The 20,147-nt window shown below is 47.0% G+C and overlaps 2 protein-coding genes across 4 annotated transcripts in view; both read left to right on the forward strand.

The window, feature by feature from the left end:
• LOC309332196 (stimulated by retinoic acid gene 6 protein-like) overlaps positions 1-18,303 on the forward strand; it is a 29,640-nt gene extending 11,337 nt beyond the window's left edge. The window contains exons 8-18 of one of the 2 annotated variants that reach the window (XM_081845169.1): positions 1,505-1,578; positions 2,457-2,568; positions 4,181-4,331; positions 9,362-9,437; positions 9,654-9,735; positions 10,977-11,025; positions 11,113-11,230; positions 13,500-13,619; positions 15,209-15,372; positions 16,335-16,487; positions 18,104-18,303. In XM_081845169.1, coding sequence (XP_081701295.1) covers positions 1,505-1,578; positions 2,457-2,568; positions 4,181-4,331; positions 9,362-9,437; positions 9,654-9,735; positions 10,977-11,025; positions 11,113-11,230; positions 13,500-13,619; positions 15,209-15,372; positions 16,335-16,487; positions 18,104-18,198 — 1,194 coding nt within the window. In that variant the 3' untranslated portion in view covers positions 18,199-18,303. Of the gene's footprint in view, positions 1-1,504; positions 1,579-2,456; positions 2,569-4,180; positions 4,332-9,361; positions 9,438-9,653; positions 9,736-10,976; positions 11,026-11,112; positions 11,231-13,499; positions 13,620-15,208; positions 15,373-16,334; positions 16,488-17,830 lie in introns of both variants that reach the window. The other variant, XM_081845168.1, reaches the window with a different exon arrangement.
• LOC309332179 (stimulated by retinoic acid gene 6 protein-like) overlaps positions 1-20,147 on the forward strand; it is a 198,113-nt gene that overhangs the window by 69,433 nt on the left and 108,533 nt on the right. The gene's annotated exons all lie outside the window — the stretch shown is intronic.

Below are 20,147 nucleotides of genomic sequence, written 5' to 3' on the forward strand. Positions count from 1 at the left end.
CCAATCCGTAGCTGAACAGGGTTCCACACACTCACAAAAAACAACAACAAAAAAGCCACAAAAACGCAAAATAAATAGCAAAACCAATTGTTTTTAAATGGTATATGCTAAATTGGATTTTAGTATGTATTTGTGAGCTGGAGTATTGTTTAGGGGCTTTCGTTGGGAGTGTATTGTTTATTAGTGTGTTACGATTGTTGATTATTTTCATTATTATTTATTTATTTTCATTATTATTTTATTTTACTATTTTTATTATGTATTTTATCATGTATTTTGTTTTGATTATTTTAATTACGTATTTCGTGTTTTACATATTGTAACCTTGTGTTGTGAGCCACCCCCAGATGCTATATGCGTATAGGGTGCTATGCAAATTTAATAAATAAGAAAAAATAATTTTTGTAAAGATGTGATTAGTCCCCAGACACTTTAGCGTGTTCTTAATTTCAAGGTGTGCTCTCCTTTGGACTCTTTCAGCTGAAAGATGTGCTCCCTGGAATAATGAATACCACAACACGCATGTAACTGGCTGTAAAGTAACATAACATTATATATAATAAAACTGTAATCTAATCGTCATATCAAAAAATTGCAAAGCACTGTTCCAGATGGCAATAACATATCACATTACTATTAACCTTCTATATGTTTTTATTGTTGTAAAATCCAAGGATAGTCAAGTCTAAAGATTGTCAAGTCCAACGATTACAACTTGCAATGCCATTTCATACTGATATCTTCCTTCTGCATCATCCTATGTCTTAAAAGTGTAACAAACGAACTTGCCTTCTGCATAGTCCTATGTCTTGAGAGTGTAACAAGCAGAACTACTTAGTAAGAATCAGGCAGCTGATGATAGACCAGTTCTCAGGATACATCCATGTTTCGCCCATTGGGCTTCTTCTGCGACAAGGTTTCCAGGAGATTTTTCAGTAGGTTTTTTTCAGCCGAAATAGTCCACAGGAATGCATAAGTTGCCAGTCAGTTGCCAGTAATTTAATAAATAAGAAACAATAATTTTGTAAACATGTGATTAGTCCCCAGACGCTTTAAAAAGGTAAAGGGACCCCTGACCATTAGGTCCAGTCGTGGCCGACTCTGGGGTTGCGGTGCTCATCTCGCTTTATTGGCCGAGGGAGCCGGCGTACAGCTTCCGGGTCATGTGGCCAGCATGACTAAGCCGCTTCTGGTGAACCTGAGCAGCGCATGGAAACGCCGTTTACCTTCCTGCCGGAGTGGTACCTATTTATCTACTTGCACTTTGACGTGCTTTCAAACTGCTAGGTGGGCAGGAGCAGGGACCGAGCAACGGGAGCTCACCCCGTCGCAGGGATTCGGACCTTCTAATCGGCAAGGCCTAGGCTCAGTGGTTTAGACCACAGCGCCACCCGCAGCACACTTTAGCGTGTTCTTAATTTCAAGGTGTGCTCTCCTTTGGACTCTTCCAGCTGAAAGATGTGTTCCCTGGAATAATGAAGCATCTCTTTTCTTTTCCCTGCAGGAGGAGAAGGCCTCCGTCATGGAACTACACCAGGCTCAATATGTCCAGCAGCTCATGAGGAAACCTCCACTGATGTGAGCAGGGTCATTCTGTCCCAGGGGCATTTGCCTTTTTAGTCTAGAAAAATAATAACAGTGGAATCTGCATTGAGGGTTTTATAAGCTCCACCTGCCCCTGCCAGGGACAGCCCCTATTTTCAGTCTTCCCCCTTGCCTTTCCTAGGCTAGATGATACCTTACGCACCATCCCTGGGCAGGAGAAAATAGCATCTGTTGACCGAGGTCTCTTCCTGGGAACCTGTTTCCTGATTTGTTCTCATGGGGTTTATATGACTTCCTGTCAATCAATCATTACCCCACCCTTGTAGTGCCTCTCACCATCACACACACACACACACACACACACACACACACACACACACACACAACCCTACCGTATTTTTCCGTGTATAACACTAGGTTACCCCCTAAAAAATAATGTCAAAAGTTAGGGGGTGTCTTATACATGGATAGAGATGCGGGTGGTGCTGTGGGTTAAACCACAGAGCCTAGGACTTGCTGATCAGAAGGTTGGTGGTTTGAATCCCCGCGACGGGGTGAGCTCCCGTTGCTCAGTCCCTGCTCCTGCCCACCTAGCAGTTCAAAAGCACATCAAGTGCAGGTAGATAAATAGATACCGCTCCGGTGGGAAGGTAAACGGCGTTTCCGTGCGCTGCTCTGGTTCACCAGAAGTGGCTTAGTCATGCTGGCCACATGACCCAGAAGCTGTACGCCAGATCCCTCGGCCAGTAAAGCGAGATGAGCGCCGCAACCCCAGAGTCAGTCACGACTGGACCTAATGGTCAGGGGTCCCTTTACCTTTACCTTAGACCACTTTCTGAGAGCAGTCCCATACTGCAGCCCACCTTTGCTTGTCACGTCAGTGCTCTTTACATGTTCTTTCCCACCAACAGGCAGCCTCAGAAATCCTGGATCCGGCGGAATGTGTATGAATGGGACCCTTATTTTCAGTTCCCCACCAGGATGATCACCATGGCTGTGCTTGCCCTCATCTGCCTCTACATGGTGAATAAAATATTCCCTGTTTCTTTCTGGGTGGGTGGAGAGATGTTTTGGAGTAACAACATGGCTTTCCGGAGTAGGTAAGAGCAGCTCAATTTATTGGCTCCCAGTACGTTTCCGAGCACAATTCAAAGTGTTGGTGCTGACCTTGAAAGCCCTAAATGGCCTCGGTCCAGTATACCTGAAGGAGCGTCTCCACCCCCATCACTCAGCCCGGACACTGAGGTCCAGCTCCAAGTCCCTTCTGGCGGTTCCCTCATTGCGAGAAGCAAAGCTACAGGGAACCAGGCAGAGGGTCTTCTCGGTAGTGGCGCCCGCCCTGTGGAACGCCCTCCCACCAGACGTCAAAGAGATAAACAACTACCTGACATTCAGAAGACATCTGAAGGCAGCCCTGTTCAGGGTAGTTTTTAATGTGTGATTTTACTGTATTTTTGGTTTCTATGGAAGCCGCCCAGAGTGGCTGGGGAGGCCCAGCCAGATGGGCGGGGTATAAATAATAAATTATTATTATTATTATTATTATTATTATTATTATTGACTTCCAATGGGTCAGATGTGTTAATCTCTCTCTCTCTCTCTCTCTCTCTCTCTCTCTCTCTCTCTCTCTCTTTCTGTGTGTGTGTGTGTGTGTGTGTGTGTGAGAGAGAGAGAGATCCAGCTTCCTCTTTTCAGAGGAACGGCCCTTTGTTCATGGGGATATCTGTAAAAATAATAATAATAATAATAATAATAATAATAATAATTTATTATTATTATTATTATTATTATTATTATTATTATTATTATTATTACTAATAATAATTCCCTACCCATCTGGCTGGGTTTCCCCAGCCACTCTGGGTGGCTTCCAACAGAATATTAAAAACACGATAAAACATCAAACATTAAAAACTTCAGATAGTTATTTCCTTGACATATGATGGGAGGGTGTTCCACAGGGCGGGTGCCACTACTGAGAAGGCCCTCTGCCTGGTTCCCTGTAGCCTCACTTCTCGCAGTGAGGGAACTGCCAGAAGGCTCTCGGAGCTGGACCTCAGTGTCCGGGCTGAACGATGGGGGTGGAGACGCTCCTTCAGGTATACTGGGCTGAGGCTGTTTAGGGCTTTCAAGGTCAGCACCAACACTTTGAACTGTGCTCAGAAATGTACTGGGAGCCAATGTAGGTCTTTCAGGACTGGTGTTATATGGTCTCGGCAGCCACTCCCAGTCACCAGTCTAGCTGCCTTCTGGATTAAGTGTAGTTTCTGGGTCACTTTCAAAGGTAGCCCCATGTAGAGCGCATTGCGGGAGATAACTAGAGCATGTAGAGCGCATTGCGGGAGATAACTAGAGCATGCGCCACTCTGGCAAGACAGTCCGCGGGCAGGTAGGGTCTCAGTCTGCTTACCAGATGGAGCTGGTTGACATCTGCCCTGGACACAGAATTGACCTGTGCTTCCATGGACAGCTGTGAGTCCAGAATGGCATTCAATGAGCATTGATTCTTGAATTGTTCATATTTGGGCTGCAGATCTTTAAAGGGGTTCACTAGTGAAGATTAGCAGCGTGAAATATTGTCTGGGAATAACTGCTGCAAATTATCTGTTGCTTTTTATCCCTTTCTCTCCTCCAGTTTGTTGTGAATGAGTTTTATGTCTACAAGATGGTCTCACAAGTGCTGAAAGCTCTGAAGTCCACCTTTGATGTGGTTATTGTTTCCAGCAACACAACAGAAGTAGTTGCCCAGGTTGAGCATTTGAAAGACTTTATTGACGTCACAGAAGGTAAGGGCACAGTGTGTGACTTATTTTGTATGTGTGTGTTGACGGCAAAATGATGTTGTTGGTTGCATTTCACGAGCTTGTCACATCTGCCGATGCTGACATCAATATCTTAGGCAGCCCATGTCTGCTGTTCGAATATGGATGTTACACGGACTATAATGTACCTTCGATTTAAACTGGGCTCTTTTTCCACAGACAGCGTGGGGAATGCCGATTAGGTGGAAACTCTCAGAGTGATTAAATGCAAACAATGCGTTTCAGTGGTGAGGTGGGAGTGAGGATCAGATCTAGAATTCAGCACCTTCACATACCAATCAGGAGGACCCAAACTATTCTTTGGGGTGACAGTTTTTGGGGGCACTTATCAGATTCTGGATTATAATGGGCAAATTCCTGTCGTCAGGAGATCTCTCAGTCCTATTTTTTCCAATTAGTTTTTTTTAATCAAAGATTTTCTTGTGTTCCAAAACAAACAAATTTATATTTATATTTTGGTACCGTGATCTATGTTTACTCCTGTTGGGTCCTTCCAGTGTCTAGTTACGATGTTTCTTGCTGCCTCTTAGCCCTCTTGAAGTTGGGTTCAGGCTGAGGCTTCTTCAAAGGCCTCACTCAGTATGTGGCTGGAGAAATCTTCATCCCACCCCAAAATACTTTTACTTTACTCTTAGAACACAGGTGGCCCTAGAGTCTAGATGTTTCTTGGACTCCAACTGCCTTCAGCCCCAGCTGTTATGGTACCAAGGGGTTGCTCGAGAGCAAGCAGGCAAATGCCCCTGTGCTTGGCTGCGAAGCCTTGCTTTTGATGCCAAAATAAACTTTCTCTGTCCAGAGCGCCACTCTCCCGTGGCTGGCTCATTCACTGGCAGAATCCGTGAGTGGGCGGTCCTTAAACCTTCCCCAGCAGAGTAGTTTCTTGACGCCCAGTCTGCGCCTCCCCTCTTGGCGTGGAAGCCTACTGCGCAAGGAGGACGTGGGTAACGGAGGACCTCTCTCCTCCCCACTTTGCCCAGGCAAGGTATCCTGGCACCGCCTCACCTCCTCCAAGCCCTCAAGCTCCTCTCCACTGGAGGCGTGGTTACTGTCCTCCGCTGAGGAGGTGCTGCTTCCCACGATCTTTGGGGGCTCTCTGTAATCCATCCGGCTTTGCCCCTCTCGCCCCTGAGGCGATGGCAGTTCCCTGATGTGGCTAATAGCTGCGGATGAGAGAGAGGGAGTCCAGCAACATCTAGAGATACCCAGGCTGGCCACTCTTCCCTTAGAACTAATAGGCTTGCCAGGAGGCAGGAATCCCTTCCTGCTGAGAAGGCAGCATGAATGACCGCCAGGAATGTGTACGCAGTGGCATAGCGTGGGGGTGCAGGGGGTGCCAGCCGCACCGGGCGCAACATTTGGGGGGGCGCGCTCGCAGCTCTCTGCCCCTACCTGGCTCACTCACTCTCTCTCACTGCAGTGCTGGCTGTGCGAATCTGATCCGAGCTGCCGGGTCGCTGCCCACTGTGGAGGGGGAGGGTGCCAGGCGTGTGTTGCAGTGCGGAGCGGAGAGAGAGCGAGGGAGGGGACTATCTGGGGGAGGGACAGTGCAGCGGCCGCCCAGCGCAGCGCTGAGCGCGGGAGAGAACCACACCCGACCAGCCCAGGCAGCAGCAAGAAGAAGCTGGCAGCGGCGGCAGGTTAGGGGTTAGGGGCGCAAATTACTTGCCTTGCCCCGGGTTAGGGGGCGCAAATTACTTGCCTTGCCCCGGGTTAGGAGGCGCAAATTACTTGCCTTGCCCCGGGTGCTGACAACCCATGCTACGCCGCTGTGTGTACGTGCTGAGAGACACACGCAGGGTATGTGAGCCTGGTAGAGGAGACTGCTTTCATACTCTCTTGCATGTCTTCAGTTTCACCTCCAGTTTGGAAAATTAACTGTCTTGCCAAAGGCAAGGTGGTTCTTTTAAACGGAGATTCAGAAGCAATACAAAACACACAAATGAGTGAGAAGATTAAAGATTTTATTCTAAAACAGCAAAGAGGGTATACATACCAAACAAGCACTTCAATCTGCCACTTGCAAGCCCCCATGAAGCAGCAAAGCAACTCCCCCAGGCAAGGCTGGATTTAGGTTTGATGAGGCCCTAAGCCACTGAAGGGATGCGGGTGGCACTGTGGGTTAAACCACAGAGCCTAGGGCTTGCCGATCAGAAGGTCGGCAGTTCGAATCCTCGGGACAGGGTGAGCTCCTGTTGCTCGGTCCCTGCTCCTGCCAACCTAGCAGTTCCAAAGCACGTCAAAGTGCAAGTAGATAAATAGGTACCGCTCTGGCGGGAAGGTAAACGGTGTTTCCGTGCGCTGCTCTGGTTCACCAGAAGTGGCTTTGTCATGCTGGCCTCACGACCTGGAAGCTGTACGGTGGCTCCCTCGGCTAATAAAGCGAGATGAGCAACGCAACCGCAGAGTTGGGCCACAACTGGACCTAATGGTCAGGGGTCCCTTTACCTTTTAAGCTACTGAAGGCAATGGGGCCCTTTATATGTCCAGCTGTCCTTTGTCAACAACAAATTGTAGCTGTTTTTGTGTGTTGAATATATGATATATGGTAATTTATGGACCTAACAGGTATCTAAAGCCATTTGCACTTAACAAATAGGAGCCTATGTTGTAAACAAAAATCTGCCCTTTTCCCCTTATGGGGTATCCAAGAGCCCACATAGAGTGCTTACGTGGGTTCCCTATTGGTAGGAGAAAATAACAGAGGCCAACCAGAGAATATTGAGAAGCAAAGCAGCTAGCCTAATCTTTATTGATCTGTTGCAACAGGGTTCTCACTCACCACACGCAGGAGGGAGGAGGAACCCAGAACAATGGTATGCAAGCCCTTATCTAGACTTTAGAAATTGCCCACTGTAGCTCAAGACCACCCCCCAGAAACATCATACCTACATCACAGAAAGGGCGGTCTACAGTAGAAATCTGAGTGCTTTGTTTACCTCCTGTTTGCCAGGTTACCTGCTTAATGGTCAGGATTGGATTGCCTGGGGAGCCTGGCCTGTCTTTTGTAAGGATAAATACTTTTGTTGTTGTTGTTTAGTCGTTTAGTCGTGTCTGACTCTTCGTGACCCCATAGACCAGAGCACGCCAGGCACTCCTGTCTTCCACTGCCTCCCGCAGTTTGGTCAGACTCATGTTTGTAGCTTCGAGAACACTGTCCAACCATCTCGTCCTCTGTCGCCCCCTTCTCCTTGGGCCCTCCATCTTTCCCAACATCAGGGTCTTTTCCAGGGAGTCTTCTCTTCTCATGAGGTGGCCAAAGTATTGGAGCCTCAGCTTCAGGATCTGTCTTTCCAGTGAGCACTCAGGGCTGATTTCCTTCAGAATGGATACGTTTGATCTTCTTGCAGTCCATGGGACTCTCAAGAGTCTCCTCCAGCACCATAATTCAAAAGCATAAATTCTTCGGCGATCAGCCTTCTTTATGGTCCAGCTCTCACTTCCATACATCACTGCTGGGAAAACCATGGCTTTAACTATACGGACCTTTGCTGGCAAGGTGATGTCTCTGCTTTTTAAGACGCTGTCTAGGTTTGCCATTGCCTTTCTCCCAAGGAGCAGGCGTCTTTTAATTTCATGACTGCTGTCACCATCTGCAGTGATCATGGAGCCCAAGAAAGTAAAAGATAAATACTTAGCAATGATAAATACTTAGTTCCTGAGTCAAGTCACAGGCTCACCCTATTCAAACACAGACATACTCTTAAGAGAGGATTTGTGAAGGAAAAGACAATGGGGAGGCGTTTCCATTTTCCTTTGACCTTGCAGAGAAAACATTTGGTCAATTTGGGACAGTTTGGGAATGAGAAATGATTTCAGGTTGGTCTTCCTGTGCTGATCTATGTACGTGCTTGGTTGGTACATTTATTATATATCTAAGACCTTAAAATTTGTATCACACCTACACAACACAAAACAAAACAAAACAAAACACTGTTGCTGTATGTAGGTTTTATTTTATTTGTTTTTTATCTTATATTTTGGAAATGTACATCCAGTTTTTTCCCCTTTAATTTTTTTGGGGCCCCCCAAGAGAGTGGGGTCCTAAGCTATAGCTTGTTTAGCTTCTACATAAATCTGGCACTGGGACACAGGTGGCGCTGTGGGTTAAACCACAGAGCCTAGGACTTGCCGATCAGAAGGTTGGCGGTTTGAATCCCCGCGACAGGGTGAGCTCTTGTTGCTTGGTCCCTGCTCCTGCCAACCTAGCAGTTCAAAAGCATGTCAAATTGCAAGTAGATAAATAGGTACCAGCAGGAAGGTCAACGGCGTTTCTGTGCGCTGCTCTGGTTCGTCAGAAGCGGCTTAGTCATGCTGGCCACATGACCCGGAAGCTGTATGCCGGCTCCCTTGGCCAAAAAAGCGACATGAGCTGTGCAACCCTAGAGTTGGTCACGACTGGACCTAATGGTCAGGGGGCTCTTTACCTAAATCTAGCACTGCCCCCAGGTAGCCTCAGTTTGCACCGTCCTGCGGCCGATCAGTCCATGCATGAGCTTCAAAGAAACTCTACCCATACTGTCTGATTTTATAGATAACCCGTGTAACTTTCCAGAGTGGCTACATGCAGATAATCCATCAGCCGCCCCCTCCCAATGCCTCACCTTCTCAAAACAATGTCCAACATGAAAGAAGGTACCCAAACGGATTAAGGCAGCTGGGGGGGGGGCTTCGCCTCCTCCCAATCTTCTCTGGACATCAAAGACTGTTCTCACACCATCAAAAAACTTAACAAGAGCGAGGGAGGGGGCAGGAACAGAGGCCGGAAGGGCTCTGTGTCAGACCACTAACTCCTGATACATTTTGTTTTCCGGATGCATTTCCCATACACTGACTCACAAGTAAAAAGAGGGTGGTGAGAAAGGGTTCTGAAGCTTGCAAGCGTGTTGGTACCTTCCATGCCTGTGAAAGCAGAGCAGTTTTGAGGTTGTGTTGACTGAGGATACGACCTCACAGAGAGAATGAGGTCACACAGGTGATGGTTCTTTGTCCCACAGGTGTGTGGCTTTTTACCACCGTCACTGCCTGCCTCACCAGTGTCAGCTACGTGTTCCACATCCTGGCCTGCTACAGGTATGGAGATGCTTCGTGCCTTGTATCTTATTCCACGAGGATTTCGGGACCCTGGGGGGAGTGGAGGAAAAGAAAGAGCAGCTTGTCCAAGCGGATCTAGGCGATCAATTTAAGTCCTGGCAAAGTCAAGTCTAGTCCAAATTGTATTTATATTTTGGGGCACAGCTGACTCTGGCAGCATATAAATAAACAAACTCGACTACACTATTTTCCTAGAAAGCACATGAAACGGTTGTGGGCTGGCCAGAAGCAATTCCTTCCGTTGGTGTTTGTCAGGCTGTCATCTTCTCAAAATGTGGTGAGTTCTCACTTCTCTTCCCCTTCAAGTCTACCCGCAGCAGTAACCTATCTTGCAAATACCCGAATCTCTCCTACGTCACCCAGACGTTGTCTGGAAAGCTCTGCCCTGGCTGCTCATTCCATATTCAGCCCAATTCAAGATGCAAATGTGTTGGTCTACACAACCCTAAATAGTCTGGGTCCTAGTTATATAATGGAGTACCTCCTCTTGTCCTATCCTGCCTATGAATTGAATCTGCTGGTGAGTCCCTTTCGGCTGTACCATTGCCTAGTGAAAGCTGGAGGGTCAGAATTCAGAACGGGGTCTTCTCAGTGGTGGCACCCTAATTGTAAAACACTCGTCCTGTAGTGATTTGGCAGGTGCTGACACTGAGGAACGTTTGGTGCCAGGAAAAAAGATTTTTTTGCCCAGTCTTTTGAACTTTAGTCTGTTTTAAGATGGCTGTTGTGGCAAATGAAGGAATATGCGGATAGGTTTTTAATTCAGTTTTGATGTGCTGATTTTCTGTAGTTGATTTGTTGCTCTTTTACCATTACATGACGAAGACTGGAATGCAGATCCCATAACTAACCAAACAAATACATACATACATACATACATACATACATAAGGTAAAGGTAAAGGGACCCCTGACCATTAGGTCCAGTTGTGGCCGATTCTGGGGTTGCGGTGCTCATCTTGCTTTTTTGGCCGAGGGAGCCGGCGTACAGCTTCCGGCTCATGTGGCCAGCATGACTAAGCCGCTTCTGGAGAACCAGAGCAGTGCACAGAAACGCTGTTTACCTTCCCGCCAGAGCAGTACCTATTTATCTACTTGCACTTTGACGTGCTTTCGAACTGCTAGGTGGGCAGGAGTAGGGACCGAGCAACGGGAGCTCACCCCGTCACGGGGATTCGAACCGCCGACCTTCTGATCGGCAAGTCCTAGGCTCTGTGGTTTAACCCACAGCGCCACATACATACATACAAAAAATAATGGCATGCTGGGGTCAGTTTCTTGGTCACATGGAATGTTGGGGGAATGAGACAGAATGTTTATGACTGGTCCCAAATGTTAGTCTTTTATCACTGCTTAGCTTTGGTATCAATGGCTTCAGCAAGGAAGATGGTCTATAGTACAAGTCCCAGTGGAGATTTATATATCAGGCTGTGTGTATATTCTTATTTTCTATTATACATGTGGGAGTTTATTGTATATAAACGTCTCTCCATTTTTTATTTTATTTTAATATTAACAGGCCGCAATAGCAAGATACTCTGGTTGGCAAATTGCATACATACTATGGGGTACGTGACTGTCTTTGTTGTGAACTGATGATTGGGGTTGCCCCTTTCTTCCCTTGTTAATTGTTCATTTGTGCTTTTTCCCTCTAGGGTACCTGATCGTCCACACAGTTCAATGCCTCTTTGGGGTGATGTTCATGTATGGTTTCGTTTTGCCCATCAAGCATGGTCAGGGGATCGAAATGCTTAAAAGTCTGGGAACTGGAATGTAAGTGCCCTGCACTTTTTGTACAGTCTCCTAGGGTACTGACTGAGAAGGAGGTTGTGAGCCAGGACCTTGGTCAGGCAGGCATTCCCTGGGTAGTCTTGGGCGAGTGATGATCTCTCAGTTTTGCCCAGCGCTTCCTACATTCACAAAACATTAATTTTGTTCTCAGGTGCTCCTTGTGCTTTATCAAAGAAAACATAAATAGAAGTGCCCTTTGCAAGCTGTGCTTGTGAACCTGATGACTCTGATTTTGGGGGGTCAAACATTTGGTTTTCAACCTTCTGATCCTCGCAATCCAGACATTTACCATTTCCCCATCTGGCTGAGCTGCTTCTAGGTGAGCGACTCCTAGGTATAGGTAAAGGGACCCCTGACCATTAAGTCCAGTCATAACCGACTCTGGGGTTGCGACGCTCATCTCGCTTTATTGGCTGAGGGAGCCGGCGTTTGTCTGCAGACAGCTTCCGGTCATGTGGCCAGCATGACTAAGCCACTTTTGGCAAACCAGAGCAGCATATGGAAACGCCATTTACCTTCCCGCCGGAGTGGTACCTATTTATCTACTTGCACTTTGACGTGCTTTTTAACTGCTAGGTTGGCAGGAGCAGGGACCGAGCAACAGGAGCTCACCCTGTTGCGGGGATTCGAACTGCTGACCTTCTGATCAGCAAGTCCTAATCTCTGTGGTTTAACCCGCAGCGCCATCCGCGTCCTTCGGGTGACTCCAACTGCTACCCAAACACAGAGGTGTACCTAGGGGTTGCTGAAACTGGCTCCCTCTGGGGGCACAGGCCCGAGAAGGGCGTAAATATCAGCTGCCAGACTATGAAGTGTATGGTGCTTATGTGCGCGATGATGTGCTGCTGCTGTCATGGCGAGATCAAACATGGGAGGCGCTTCCTACCCTTCTTACACCATGGCACAAAGTTGATTTTTTCAGGGGGTGGGCGGGCTCCAACACAGCCCCTTGCCAGGGGTGCAAAGTGTTATGTACTGAAGTTCTCACCCGGGGTCAGCAGGGGGATACTGTAGATAGTTTTCACTCAGGTCCACATATGCAAATAAGGGATTGAAAGTGACGTTCAGTGATTGGATAGTTACAGAAAATGGTTACTGTTGCGTTCTAGTGGAGCTCTATATAAGCAGGCTGGCTGAACCCTTCAGTTCAGTTCTGTTCTGGCCTGTGAATAAACAAGAGCTGTTTGAAGAATCGCTGTGACATCTGATACGTTCACCCACAATTTAACACAAAGGACCCTAGGTGTGCATTTGCCCAAAGATTGCAAGTTACAACAAGTGGAATTGCAATTGACTCTCCCTCCTATTGGGAATACAGTGGTACCTCGGGTTACAGACGCTTCAGGTTACAGACTCTGCTAACCCAGAAATAGTACCTCGGGTTAAGAACTTTGCTTCAGGATGAGAACAGAAATCGTGCTCCGGCGGCACGGTGGCAGCGGGAGGCCCTATTAGCTAAAGTGGTGATTCAGGTTAAGAACAGTTTCAGGTTAAGAATGGACCTCCAGAACGAATTAAGTTCTTAGCCCAAGGTACCACTGTATTACCGATATGTGTACACCCTGGCATTTTCCAGCCACCCCAGTGGGTGTGGCATAGCAGTTGTTGTTGTTGTTTAGTCGTGTCCTACTCTTCGTGACCCCATGGACCAGAGCACACCAGGCACTCCTGTGTCCCACTGCCTCCTGCAGTTTGGTCAAACTCATGCTGGTAACTTCAAGAACATTATCCAACCATCTCGTCCTCTGCCGTCCCCTTCTCCTTGTGCCCTCCATCTTTCCCAGCATCAGGGTCTTTTCCAGGAAGTCTTCTCTTCTCATGAGGTGGCCAAAGTAGTGGATTCTCATCTTTAGGATCTGTCTTTCCAGTGAGCACTCAGGGCTGATTTCCTTAAGAATGGAGAGGTTTGGTCTTCTTGCAGTCCATGGGACTCTAAAGAGTCTCCTCCATGCACCATAATCCAAAAGCATCCATTCTTCGGCGATCAGCCTTCTTTATGGTCCAATAGCAGTTGTAGGAGAGCCCATTTGCAGCTCAGCACAGATTCCCCTTAATAACCCTTGTAGATCCACGGCGTTTTTTTCACTTTGCTGGTTTTTAAAATCAGTCTTTCAATTATTACTAGCAGTCTGTTGTCTGGGATAGCTGGGAAAGAAATGTACTTATGCATACCTGACCTTGGCATTCAGCTCCTTATATTTGTGTTACAATCTCATAAAATTGTCACTTCTCTCTGCCTTTTCTGCCTCAGCCTCACACTTGCCGTCGTCATAGGGCTCGTACAACTACAGATTGCAACAGCTACTGCCTTCTTTCTTCAGCCGAAGATTTTGCTGACTGACAAGGAAAAGCCATTGGCTCTTGATAACAGGTCAGGGCAAGGAAGTTGGGTTGCCAACGGGGTTTGTTTTTTGTCCAGGGGAGGGCTCTTAACATTTTATCCAGCTTGCACAACAGACACATCTACTGGTCCTGCCGATGAGTTTCTGCTTATCATGCAGTTGTTAAAGGCGTTGGAGCCGTGCTAGAAAAAAGCTGGCATTTCTACTTCCCATTGTTTACGTTCATGATAGAAAAATCTGTTGCAGTCGAAGCTGTGCAAGGCAAGAAATGTTTGCTGCCTCTATGTGATGGAGGAAAAGTGTAACCACAGTGTCTGCTGGGAGAACATGCTAGTCAGGATTCTTGCAAGGACATTGTTGTCTGTCTTGAACAAGAACACAACATCAGCAGGAAAGTCCTGTGACCATCCAGAAATGTTAAATCTGGTGCTAGTAAAGGTAAAGGAACCCCTGACCATTAGGTCCAGTCGTGACCGACTCTGGGGTTGTGGTGCTCATCTCACTTTGTTGGCCGAGGGAGCTGGCGTACAGCTTCCGAGTCATGTGGCCAGCATGACTAAGCCACTTCTGGCGAACCAGAGCAGTGCACGGAAATGCCGTTTATCTTCCCGCCGGAGTGGTACCTATTTATCTACTTGCACTTTGATGTGCTTTCGAACTGCTAGGTGGGCAGGAGCAGGGACTGAGCAAGGGGAGCTCACCCCATTGCAGGGATTCGAACCACCGACCTTCTGATCGGCAAGTCCTAGGCTCTGTGGTTTAACCCACAGCGCCACCTGCATGCTATCTAGTGGTTATCTAGTGAGCTGCTATCTAGTGGTTAAACTTTATAATAGGTAAAAAAGATAAAGGACCCCTGGACGGTTAAGTGCAGTCAAAGGCAACTACGGAGTGTGGCGCTCATCTTGCTTTCAGGCCAAGGGAGTCAGCGTTTGTCCACAGACAGCTTTCTGGGTCATGTGGCCAGCATGACTAAACCACTTCTGGCGCAGCAGAACACCTTGATGGAAACCAGAGCGTATGGAAACACCATTTACCTTCCTGCCACAGCAGTATCTATATATCTACTTGCACTGGCGTGCTTTCGAACTGCTAGGTTGGCAGGAGCTGGGAGCTCACCCCGTCGCGGGGATTCGAACCTTCGACCAAGAGGCTCATTGGTTTAGAGCACAGCGCCACCCGCGTCCCTTATACTTTATAATAGTGCCATTCTCACAAGGGAGTTTGCACAAGAGAAGGTCTTGAAAACAAACATGGTGCCACAAGTATGACGTAGTGAATTGGGAAGAACCGAAGGTGAGATGCGAGGGGGTGTCCAATTTTGGCCCCCACACAGGGTGCTGCTGAAATTTGAAAGGCCAAAGTCTGGCCCTGTGTCCAGTTAACCTCCCCTCAGAGCGGAGCGACTGAAAGTAATGGACTATAATGGGCTTACTCTGAGTATGACTAGACTCGGAGCCCATCTGTACAATCCTGTGACTTGCTTTTGATTCCAACGTGTACCTTTAGTTGGAAGCCTGAAAGCTAGACGCAGTTTGATTCATTTTACACTTGATGCTGCCTCCTTGAGTGCGTCTGCTATTGTGACTCGCCTGTGGCGATTTGTCCTTATTTCCAGGAAAGCTTTCCACAATTTCAACTACTTCTTGTTCTTCTACAACGTGGTGCTGGGCCTGGGGGCCTGCCTCTTCCGTCTGCTGTGCAGCATCATTGTGGGAGCCTGGCTGATTGCTCGGATAGACAGGACAATCATGCCCAAAGGCTATGAAGCAGCTGACCTGGGTAAGGCCTGGGCTACGGTCTCTCTCTCTCTCTCTCTCTCTCTCTCTCTCTCTCTCTCTCTCTCTCCTTCTAGGGCCATAAGGCTGGAAGGTTCTCAAACATCTCTGACTTTCAAAAAAGAAGCAAGTGAGCAAACCCAAAGAGCAAGGGAAAACCCACAATGAAGGCTGCATGATTTTATCAGCTTAATAGCTAAATTAATCAACTCAAACTTCAGTTGATTAAAAAATGTTGACTAGGTTTAAGCAGTCAGGCATGCAGGTTACCTATTGATGGACAGTACCAGTTTTCTGCAACTGTCCCATGGTAACTGCCCTTTAGCTTGTTCACACGTTCTGCTTGTTTTTGTATTTATTTATGTTGTGAACTGCCCTGAGATCTATGGATAAAGGGTTTACAAATTCCCATGTGCTCAGCAGGGATGTCCAAATCTCTCAATTTTAGTTTTTATTTTCAGTTTTTCAGTTTTCCCTTTTTAAGTTCATTTTTTGTGTGCGTATATTTTTTATTAAATTTTCTGTTTTACAGTTTAAAATAATCATTTAAACAACCTTAAAATGTCAATGGCTTCCCTTTTTCTCTTTTGATGGTTCATTTTGCCTATCATGAATCCCTGCATATTTCATATAAACTATACCGTTCAGTATTCCATTATTACACCCATCAAAACTTGTTTACACTGTTGAATTTATCTTAGTGTTGCCCACGTTTTCAAGTGTACACAATTCCCCCCATATATTCAATAAACATTTTCCAATCTTATTTACACGTATGTTCTTCTTGTTCTCTTATTCTATATGTGAGGTCTGCAAACTGCGCATATTCCATCAGTTTAAGTTGCCAATTTTCTTTAGTTGGGACCTTTTCCATTTTGAGGCTAACAGAACACGGGTCGCAGTAGTGGCATACATAAATAACCTTTTTTGACACGAACTGAATTTCTCCCTATGATTCGACTGCAGGATTCAGGACGTGGATAGGGATGCTCTTCATGGACCACAACCACACGAATCCCACCCTCGTCTGTTTTTGCCACCTTCTCGTGGTCCGAACGAGAGAGAGACAACAGCAGAGACCCACCAACTATCTTCATTTCACCAACGCAAAAGTAACAGGTAGACTCTAGTTGGCTGCCACAGATTTATACACGTTACAGTAAATATTAGGAATATAGTTGCCATTTATCCATACTTGCTATTGTTTTAGGATGCTAGTAAGAAGTGTAAGCGGACGCAGGTGGCACTGTAGGTTAAACCACAGAGCCTAGGACTTGCCAATCAGAAGGTCGGCGTTTCGAATCCCCGCGACGGGGTGAGCGCCCGTTGCTCAGTCCCTGCTCCTGCCAACCTAGCAGTTCGAAAGCACATCAAAGTGCAAGTAGATAAATAGGTACCGCTCCGGCGGGAAGGTAAATGGCGTTTCGGTGAGCTGCTCTGGTTCTCCAGAAGTGGCTTAGTCATGCTCGCCACATGACCCGGAAGCTGTACGCCGGCTCCCTCGGCCAATAAAGCGAGATGAGCGCCGCAACCCCAGAGTCAGTCATGACTGGACCTAATGGTCAGGCGTCCCTTTACCTTTACCTAAGAAGTGTAAGCAAATTCTGACATTTACTAGCAATATCTCAAAACTCCGCAAGTGCCTTAGGATCAAATTTCACTGTCTTTCCTGCTCTCTGCTGGCAGATATGGGCCCTGCAGTGATATGGGCTGTCTATGAAATGTTCAGGTTAGGAAATATTGCATTCTCACAAGTGTGGAGAATGAGGTAGGCAACCTAAGGTCCGTGGGCCGGATGCGGCCCAATCACCTTCGCAATCTGGCCCACGGACAGTCCGGGAATCAGCGTGTTTTTACATGAGTAGAATGTGTTTATTTATTTAAAATGGCATCTCTGGGTTATTTGTGGGGCATAGGAATTAGTTCATTTCCCCCCCCCCAAAAAAAAATATAGTCCGGCCTGAGGGACATGGCCTGAGGGACGGTGGATCGGCCCACGGCTGAAAAAGGTTGCTGACCCCTGGTGTAACTGCAAAGTGTGTGTGTGTGTGTGTGTGTGTGTGTGTGTGTGTGGATGCTTGGCTCGTCCCACAGGTGAAGCCAGTATACAGTGGTACCTCAGGTTACATACGCTTCAGGTTACAGACTCCGCTAACCCAGAAATAGTGCTTCAGGTTAAGAACTTTGCTTCAGCATGAGAACAGAAATCGTGCTCTGGTGGCGCGGCGGCAGCGGGAGGCCCCGTTAGCTAAAATGATGCTTCAGGTTAAGAACAGTTTCAGGTTAAGAACGGACCTCCAGAACGAATTAAGTACTTAACCCGAGGTACCACTGTACTGGTTGTTTTTTGAAGTGGCAACCACGTTAATGAAGCTTGTTCCACCTGGTGTCCATGCCTTGAAGGAGAAAGGATATTAGGCAGCATATTAGAAATTAAGCACTGATGCCTTGTTTTCTTTTAGATTTCAGGGTTTCCAACAAAGCCAGGACAAGGTGGCTGCTGTCATACACTCTTCTAAATAACCCCAGCCTCTCAGCACTCAGGAAGGCAAAATGAGGGTCCTCTCCTACAAATGCGTTGCTAATCCCCCCCACTACAGATGCAATGGGACTGAAATGAACCTCACGGAGACTGCACTGCCATATTCCTCATATGCAACTTCCTAATACTGCATCAGACCATTGGTTCATCAAGCTGAGTCTATGTACTAAGATTGGCTGCCGGTCTACTCCAGTTCTGCCACCTGAGACCCTCTTAACTGAAGAGACTCTAGCGATTGAATCTGGAACCTTCTGCTTGCCAATGAAAAACTCTGCTATTGAGCTCTAACCATTCATCCCCTGAACTTGAGCTTGCTATTTGAGATGGTCTGGAGAACTGCTAGCCCAGATGTCTTTATGCCTGTATGATGTGGAAGATATCTGAATAGTACCTCATTTGCTGGTTTTCATCATGCTTCCGGCATTTTCCTGCTATTTCATTGGTAGGTCTCCAGTGAAACCCGTCTCTGGGTGATTTTTGGCATAGATGAATTGAACTGCTGGAATTATAGACAAAAGGCCTTTGATATGTCCATCCTTCCCCAGTGGAAAATGTACTACAGCTGCATCTTCAAAATTCACATGATAGCACTGTGGTCACACTGGTGATGTCACAGCACACACCAGTGAGGTCATAGTTACTGTATCCAGACATCAGAAGGGCCACAGCTCAGTAAGCCTGATGCCCATATATGTCTGCAAATCATCCGGTTTCAAATTTTCCTGCTGGTAAAACTTTGTAATTCAAAATGAGGATACAGAAATATTGACAATTTGAACACTGCAAAAACTAAACTACTTTCGCACAAATAAATACTGCTTGTTTAAATGTGACAGAAACGAGAGAGATGTTATTTCATGAGCAGTAGTTCTAGTGGGACACGGGTGGCGCTGTGGGTTAAACCACAGAGCCTAGGGCTTGCCGATCAGAAGGTCGGCAGTTCAAATCCCCACGACAGGGTGAGCTCCCGTTGCTCGGTCCCAGCTCCTGCCAACCTAGCAGTTCGAAAGCACATCAAAGTGCATGTAGATAAATAGGTACCACTCCAGCGGGAAAGTAAATGGGATTTCCGTGCTCTGCTCTTGTTCGCCAGAAGTGGCTTAGTCATGCTGGCCATATGATCCAAAAGCTGTATGCCGGCTCCCTCAGCCAGTAAAGCGAGATGAGCGCCGCAACCCCAGAGTCGTCCGCGACTGGACCTAATGGTCAGGGGTCCCTTTACCTTTACTTTTAGTTGTTCTAGTATGGAGTATGTTTTTGCTGGTGCTCCTCAGCAGGTACTGCAAACACTCAGCTTTATTTTTATTGCTTTTTATTTACAAAGGCAAGCCTTTAGCCTTCCTAGAAAGGGCTTCCTATGGCTGCTGCGCCATTTCCTTCATTCGGTGTGGGAATTTTATTTTCAGTATAAACAGGACTATGTTTTTGAACATGTACACACACCACTTTTAATTTTTCTCCCAGGTGTGGAGGTGAGGAAAATGGATAACTGGGACATTCCGGGATCAAATCAGAAACTGGGATGACTTCTGTAACTCTGGGACTGGAAAATTGGACACTTGGAGGGTATGGGACTGAGCTATAAGTTGAGTTGTATGGAGTTCTGTATAACTTCCCATCTCCCTTTAAGGGGGGGGGGAGCTAATAATGCTGCAATCAGGCATAGATAGAAAGCAGGTGGGAAGGGGTGGTTAACCCTTTTCCTGCTGCCAGTTTCAACTCCTTGTTTGATGGGAGATATTTACTTGGGAGTAAGCATGCGGGTGGCACTGTGGGTTAAACCACAGAGCCTAGGACTTGCCAATCAGAAGGTCGGCAGTTCGAATCCCCGCAACGGGGTGAGCTCCCGTTGCTCGGTCCCTGCTCCTGCCAACCTAGCAGTTCAAAAGCACATCAAAGTGCAAGTAGATAAATAGGTACCACTGTGGTGGGAAGGTAAACGGCATTTCTGCGCACTGCTCTGTGATAGATTTTTCTATCATGAACGTAAACAATGGGAAGTAGAAATGCCAGCTTTTTTCAAGCACGGCTCCAACGCCTTGAACAACTGCATGATAAGCAGAAACTCATCAGCAGGACCAGTAGATGTGTCTGTTGTGCAAGCTGGATAAAATGTTAAGAGCCCTCCCCGACTGGACCTAATGGTAGGTCCACGACTGGACCTAATGGTATGGGGTCCCTTTACCTTTAAGCTCCAATGAATTTACTTCTGAGTAAACAATACATAGAGTTGGGCT

The sequence above is a fragment of the Podarcis erhardii genome (genome assembly GCF_964252035.2).
Source record: "Podarcis erhardii genome assembly, chromosome: 17".
NCBI lineage: Eukaryota > Metazoa > Chordata > Lepidosauria > Squamata > Lacertidae > Podarcis > Podarcis erhardii.